This window comes from Antechinus flavipes, chromosome 4, assembly GCF_016432865.1.
Source record: "Antechinus flavipes isolate AdamAnt ecotype Samford, QLD, Australia chromosome 4, AdamAnt_v2, whole genome shotgun sequence".
NCBI lineage: Eukaryota > Metazoa > Chordata > Mammalia > Dasyuromorphia > Dasyuridae > Antechinus > Antechinus flavipes.
In genome coordinates, this window is record NC_067401.1 from 474,231,572 (window position 1) to 474,238,978 (window position 7,407).

The 7,407-nt window shown below is 57.9% G+C and overlaps 1 protein-coding gene across 7 annotated transcripts in view; it reads left to right on the forward strand.

The window, feature by feature from the left end:
* Positions 1-7,339, forward strand: part of TUT4 (terminal uridylyl transferase 4) — a 67,471-nt gene extending 60,132 nt beyond the window's left edge. For 4 of the 7 annotated variants that reach the window (XM_051999682.1, XM_051999686.1, XM_051999687.1 and 1 more), the window contains 5 exons: positions 395-570; positions 1,847-1,947; positions 2,220-2,742; positions 3,896-4,069; positions 4,676-7,339. In XM_051999682.1, the coding sequence (XP_051855642.1) occupies positions 395-570; positions 1,847-1,947; positions 2,220-2,742; positions 3,896-4,069; positions 4,676-4,767 (1,066 nt within the window). In that variant the 3' untranslated portion in view covers positions 4,768-7,339. The remainder of the gene's footprint in view (positions 1-394; positions 571-1,846; positions 1,948-2,219; positions 2,743-3,895; positions 4,070-4,675) is intronic. The other 3 variants (XM_051999684.1, XM_051999688.1, XM_051999685.1) reach the window with 2 other exon arrangements.
* Positions 7,340-7,407: the final 68 nt, after the last annotated feature.

A 7,407-nucleotide genomic window follows, 5' to 3' on the forward strand; every position in this document is an offset into this window, starting at 1 on the left:
CGATTCTGAGCGGCCCTCTGTCAAGAGTGTGTCTCGTGCTCGAACGCCCACGTGCGGCCCCAGCCCCGGCCCCGAGGTGATTGTAGCTGTTGCATGAAAGATCAGGTTTGGCTGCTTTAGAGTCAGGGCTCCCACTCAGGGGCACAGGAGACTTGTCGAGGAGCCACGGGGAACCTCTGGTAAAGAGCTGGGTTAGGGAACGAGTCTGTCTCTGCTTGCTGGTGTGAATCTCCTCGGGTAACTGTAAGGTTTCCTTTCCAATTGGATCCGGTGTCAGGGGAAGCTACTGTCAGTGAGGGCCGCGGCTCAGAGGAGGGGATCGCGCACGTGGGCTTAGCTTCCATTGGCCAAGGCTCCTTAGAAATACCTATCCGTACAATGTTGTTGGCATCAGCGCTTTACTGTTTAGGCTGAAAAAGAAAGAGAATGAGAAAGAAGACGAGAAGGAAATGAAGGACGAAGACAGGGAGCTCCGCGAGAAGAGATGTTTTATCTGCGGAGACGTGGGACACGTCCGAAGAGAATGCCCCGAATACAAACAGGCTCGGCAGAGGAACAACGGTCTGGCAGGTAAACTTGTGGGCTCAGGTACACGGCAGTCTGTGCAACGGAGGCGACTCCCACTCCCCCCGCGGCTGACCCTGCTGACGGGACGGCTCGGGGAGACAAGATCCCGCCTCAGAGTCCGATGGGAGAGAGTTGTGGTGACTCCGAGTAGGAAGGGAACAGGCCTTCACAGGGCGCTCAGTGCGAGGGCTTGGCTTAGAGTCGTTTCTAGTGGGGGAGAGGACAACAAGCCCGTGAACGGGGCCTGAGGACGGCGAGCCGTCCAACCTCCGGGGCCGTTTCTGGCGGTCACGATGTCCGAGCAGAGGCAGGAAGGGCTGGGACGCGGGGGGCTGGCGGGGCAGGCCGGGAGAGCTGCCCCCCTCGTTCCTTTTACACCTCCGCCTTCCCGGAGGAGGCCCCGTCCTCATTTATGAAAAAGAGTTGTTTTTGTTGCTACTTTCTGTCTCTCCCTAACTGTCTCTCTTATCTCCTGTCTTTCACTTTCTCAGAAAACTGTAACAAAGAACTTTTTTTTTTTTTAAGAGAAGAACAAATTTGGCCAAACCAAGCAGTGTGTTTGCCACAGCGTGTGCGTTGGTCCCCCGCAGGGCTCCCCTCTCTGACTTCCGCACCGGGAGGAAGGGTCTTTGCATAGTCCTTGCTGGGGCCAGCGGTAGGCCCGGCCCTGGCCTCGATGTGCGCTTCTGTGCTGGTGACCGTCCCTTGTGTCCACGTTGTCGGCGTCACGTGGCATGTTCTCGTGGCAGCCTCTCTGTGCGTCTCTGCCCTCTTCTCCTTCTGCAGATGGGTCATGTCTTAGCGCGCAGCCGCATCTCACGGGGGCTCTGGCCACGCTTACGCAGCTCCCCCCCGGGCCGGGCAGCAGGCGGGCTTTGTGGGACCTCTGGTCATTGAGCTCTCGGGGTGTCTGCTTAGCGGTGGATGTAGTCGAAGGGCACGGACGTCTGGTCGCTCTATTTGCTTGGTTCCAAATTGTTCTCCAGAACGGTTGTTCGTCTGCAGCTCAGCTCCGCCCATCACGCTCTGGCGTGCCCTGCTCCTCTGAGGGCCCCGGCCTGTGGGCGCCAGGCCTTCTCTCCCTTTTCTGAGCCTCTGCTCCCAGTGCCCCCTGTGCGGTCCAAGCGGGGGCCCGCTGGGTGCAGGAAGGGGTTTGTCAGACCCACTCTTCTCAAGCACACGCTGCTTGTCGGTTCAGAAGCGTCCGGCGTCCGGCATCTGGCCAGTCGTCGCCGGCTCACTGACATCCGGCTCAAGTCTCTGTGCTGTTCTTACTTAGGTGCCCAGCTGGTGCGCAGCCTTGTCGGTGCCCAGGCAGTGGCTGGCTCTGTCCAGCAGCAAGTCGACCGACCCTTGCGGACCAGGCAGCCCTCCGAATGCGTAAGTCCGAGTCCCTCGAGGGTCCGAGGTTGGCCGTGTCTGCCACTGCAGCAGGCCGGGGGCAGGGTGGGGAGGTGGGGCAGGGATGGCGTTCTCCGTCCACTCAAGGGGCGCAGGGCCTGGGTCCCGCTCCCCAGAGCCCCGCGTACGCTCGGGTAAGGTCGCTAGTGCCCCCGGCCTGGCTCTGGCCGCCACTCAGGGGGGCGTTCGTAGCAGACTTCTCGGATGTGAGTGTGCGCCTCGTAACTGGGAACTCTCTCTCTTCCCTGCAGTCTGATTCACAGCCGTCATCTTACTCTCCACAGCCCCCGTCATTCCCCCCGAACTCTACTCAGCCAGCCTCTCTTGCCCAGACCACGCCACAGCCCATAGCGCAGCCCAAGCACGGCCCAGCGCAGGCGGCCCCGCCTCCCCATCAGGTCCAACTGCCTTTGTTTAACTTTCCCCAGTCGCCCCCAGGTCAGTATTCTGCCCTGCACAACTTGGGACTGCTGCAGGTGCACCCCCACCCCCACCCCCTGCCTCTGCCTGGCGCCACCTGGCCCATCCACGGCCCCGTGATCCACTCGGCACCGGGGAACCCCGCCCACCCCGCCGGCGTCCCGTTCCCCATGCAGTCCGGTGGCGGCGGCACCACCAACAACCAGAGCACTGTGAGCCTCAACGACCCCAGCATCATCTTTGCACAGCCCGCTGCCAGGCCCCCCCTGGGCATCCCCACTTCTCACGAGGGACACTGGCACAGCCCCGTGGCTCCCAACTCACTGGTGAACAATGGTGCCGTAGGGAACTCAGGTAACCCCTCCTTCCTCTGTCTGTCGGGGTTGGCGGCCGGGGGTCGGTTGGCTGAGGTCCCAGGGGTCTCAGGTGCTGCCCTCTCTGGCTCGACCAGGCACGAGTCACTCCTTCCCTCGGGGTTCATAGGAGCCGGGAGTCCTTCAAGCTCCGACAGGCTGCCAGTCTGCGACACGTTTGTGGAGTAGAGGCCTGGGTTTGAGCCTCGCTTTCACCGGAAACGTCTGTCACTAAGGATGGGTCCAGGCTGTTGCCCCCCTGGGCCGGACCCTCTGTTACAGCTGGGATAGAGAAGTCCAGGGCCCAAAGTCCAGGAGATTTGGGATTGGGGAGCGGGCAGGCTGTGGGGGAAGCGCAGGGATTGGGCTCCACAAGCTCCAGTCGGGATCTTTGTCCTGGCCGGAGCCTCTGGGCCAGTCCTGGGCCTCTGAGCCCTCCCTGCTGCCCTCCAAGGGAGGGACTTGTGGCTGGAGGGAGATGGGCCCCAGGGCAAAGCCCTCCCCAGGAAGAGTCCCGAGACACCTCCCCCTCCCCCCCACTGTGGGGATCCGAAAGCTGGAGCACTGCCCAGGGCAGTGTCAATAAGCCCAAGTGGGCTGGAATTGGGGGGGGCGGTTCTTTTGTTGAGGGGCTCAAGCTTAGCACCCCGTCACTGAGCTTAGCCTCAAGGGAAACCCCTTCCCCCGGGCCCCTCCCAGCCCAGACCAAGACTGGGTCTGCACCCTGCCCCCTCCTCACTGGCCAGGCGGCCACAGGCAGATACTTTCCCCTGCCTGGAAGCGTCTCCTTGGGGTCCCCGGGCTCGCTGGGCCAGGTCGTTTTTGAGGCCTTTCTTTTTGGGGTAACCAAGTCTACCTCTGCAACCTGGCTCCCCCACATCCCCGGGGCCACCTGGAGAGACGGAGTGACTTGCCCTGCCCCCTCAGGGGAATTCCCAGCAGAGCCAGGGCTGGGACCTGGCTTCATGACCCTAGGGACTGATTTTGCTCAAAGGGCAGCAGACACCTCTAACCGTCACTGGACAGGTCCGGGGGGCAACTGGGGCAATACAGGGGGCAAGTGGCCGGACAAAGGGGCGGGTGGCCTTGCGGGCCCCAAAGGGCCGGGCCCACGTTCTGACCCACTTGTCTTTTCCTTCCCCTTTGGAAAGCAGATCAGGGCTTTCAAGGACAATTTGCAAAACTGACCCCTCCGATTCCTTGGGATCATGGGGCCCCCGCCCATTTCCCCTTCCTCCCAGCGTCGTGGCCTTACGGCGGCGTGCCTCAGAACTTCCTCCAGCAGGGGAACGCCAGCTTTCAGCCCAACAAAGCTTTCTACCCTACAGGTACCGTTCCTCACGTGCGGTCTCTGGGGGGGGGGGGCGTCCCGGGTCTTGGTTAGGAGCCCGTGGGGCTCAGAGAACTCGGTGTGATCCTCTCCCTCCAAATCCTCTTGGTTCTTCTGGGCAACGGGTGAGGTCCAGGCCGGTTCCGCAGTTGGTTTGGGGCTTTTCTAGAGACGCTCTTGGCTGCCCTTGTGTGCGCCCCCTGCCGTAGGCTTCAGGTCTGACAGACTAAGTCTCACTCAGTCCTTGTGCCCATCACCAGGGCGAGGGCTCTGCCCACAGAAGAGGGGGCTGCAGGGCCCCTTGTCCTCCCGTGGCTGCCCCGCCCCTCCAGTGTGCACTGCGACCCCCCCCCCATTCGCCCACTCCCCTTCCCTTCCTCCAGCCCCCCATCCTCTCAGAATAAGAGTAATGGGAGGCACTTACCCTCACCTCGTTCTTACAATATCAGCAAACCAGTGTAACTGAGACAAAGGTCATTTGTGGGGACTGCAGGGAGCAGAGCAGTAGGTCCAGGTCACCGCGGGTCGCCGACTCCTCCGGTGTAGCCCCCCACCCAAATGCCCCCGAGGTAAATGGTTCTCCTTGGTTTTGGTCGGTTTGCAGCTGGCCCACTGATGCCAAGCAACCCGAGGTTCCCTCTGCTGTCTCAAGGGCACCCGTCCCTCAGCTTGAACTACATCCAGCAGAAGAAATGACATTTCATGGAAATCAAAGCAAATCAGGTCCTGGATTTAACATTTTAACACAACTTGTTTAGATACAGATTATTTAAATTTAAGACTTTTTAAAGTGTATCATTTGTATATAGATACAAGCTATAGTTTTTACTAGTATCACCAAAACAAGTGATACAAATTTCATCTATTTTATTACCCTATTTTTAAGGGACTTTTGTGTTTTGTTTTACCTTGATGAACTGTAAAAAGAGAGAATTTAAAAAAAAAAATTAAGTTCTTTATTTTCTATTAGCTGTATTCATACTTTGGTTGCTTCAGACTTTATATATATTGTTCTTAAAAATAAGAATTAGGAAGGGATTTCATGTGTTTTAAAATTTGTCACTTCTATTCTTTACAGAACTATGTAGTGCCAAAAACTTTTTAAAAGGAAAAAAAATAAAACAAAATTGCAACAAAAAGGACGGCGTCCCGCTTTTCTTTCTTTTCCAGAGGAGAAATCTAGGGAAATTTCAAAGGGAAAACATTGACATTCTTTTCATCTGTATTGGGAGGAATTCTCTGTGGGGAAATTCTTCCTTGACCACACAGATGTGGTCGGTCTTCCCTCCTGCGGAGGAAATGGAAAGAGCACTTGGTAGATTTCATTTGTAGGGGAACAGATCAGTCCTAAAAACCGGTCTGAGCTGGCTAAGGGGGCCCTCGGCTTTGCGGGGGCAGCAGGAATTCTGGAGCGGTCTGGGGGAGACCTCGGCTCTGGGTTGTACCGCCTGTAGAGCGGATGACCTCTCCAGCCCCCCGCTTTGGTCTTGTCTGCCCTCAGAGTGCCCACCACCCGGCCCGGCCCCACCCCTTTGCCAACGCAGAGTTCAGGTCAGAGATTTCTCTCAGGTGATTGGGGAGGGGCTGATGCTGACTGGCAACTTCCATGATACAGAAGGGGAAAGGGCAGGGGTGCCCACCTTAGCCAGCCCCTGCAGGAGCCAGGGCATGTCAGGGCCAGGCCCAGGATGCAGGTGCTCCCGAGGCAGCCCACTAGGCCGTGCTGAACCTCTGCTGGTGGGAGTCAGGCAAGCCGCTCATGCCGACTCCATGGAGCGCACCACAGGATTGCAGACCCAAAGGGGTCCGCCCTCAGGCTTTCTCCTCTGGCCTTCACCCCCTAAGTAACTCAGAGCCTGGGGGGTGAAGAGCGACCAATTCTGTCGGTCACAGCATTTGGGGGGAGGGAGACAGCCATCATTAAGTAAAACCTGAAGACATCTGCACCGAACAAGAGCAGTTCTGCAGCCTGTGAAAGGGCCAGGCCCTGGGTCTTTTTTGGTCTTCACCACAGCCCTGGGAGAGTATCGGCCATGGAAACAGGCAGAACTGATCAGCTCGTCTAGGACCTCATGGCTAGCATCGAGGGAGGATCTGAGTTCAGATCTTCCTGACTCCACGGGCTGTGCCCCCTCCCTGTGTGGGGAGAACCCCGCTGGTGGCTTCTGAATCAGGCTCTCCGTTATCTGCTTGCTTCTTTATTGAAGGTGTAGCATCCACACGAAGGAAATCTGCCCAAACATGCAAACTGCTCACCCCGGATGGGACTGGTTCGAGGCTAAGGGCAGAGAACACGGGGTACCTGCGGGGCATCCGCTGGACCTCGCTAAGACCTTATGATGATGACCTGATGTAAACCACAAGGAGGGAGGCTTCGGGTGGACAAGTGGCCACAAATCCTGGGGTTAGTCCCAGTCCTTACTCTTCATCCCTTAATTTCTGACCTCACTAGTTCCTCATCTGTAAAACGGACAGGTTGGATTGGCGTTTTGGGGGGGATTGGAAGTCTGGTCTGGTGACCTTGGAAGCCCAATAGGCCCCAATAGCCTCTAGCCTTACTGAGACCTGAGAACCGACTCAAGCGCCTTCCAAAGGTACTGGGTGAATGGCCAGCCCGGACCGCAGCCTTCACCCCTCTGGGTGACCACACTTACGTCCTTATCCCTCCTGGTTTTTCCTGTTTCTCCATGTTACTCATAGTTGTGGGTGCCCCTCAAAGCTCGGTCTCAGGCCACCTCTTTTCATTATAAACAGGAGCCGTTATCCCCACCAATGACCGCCAGATGAATCCAGCCCTAACCCCCAGTCCGCAGCGTGCAGCTGCCTCTTGGACATCGTGATCGGGATGTCCCAGAGGCATCCCAAAGCCAACTGGCCCAAACTGACCCCGTTGTGCTTCCCCCACGAAGCCCTCCTCCTCTCCTTCAGCGCCCAGCCCTCAACCCGTGGTGTCGTCCTCAACTTCCGGTCTGAGTGCTCTGGCAACGATCCACGAAACCCCGACATCCCAGAGCACGCGGCCTGCTGCGGGACAAGACTTGAGGACCCGGCCCCTGAATCTTAGGGAGATGAGGCCCTGCAGGCCCCTGTCCAGTAAGAACAGGCTGGCCTGTCTGCCAGATCCGGAGGCTGGGGCCGCTGCACCCGCAACGTTTCATTACAAAGCTCGCCAAGGAAAGGGCCGGACACTGCACCTGGTTAATCACAGTTTAATCTGGATGGAGATAAACCTCGCGTAATCAAAAAAAAAAAAAAAAAAAAAAAGAAAGAAAGAAAAAGAAAATGGGGTACAAAAGGCAGCCCTTGGGGCGAAACATCCTATTCTTCCACCAGACA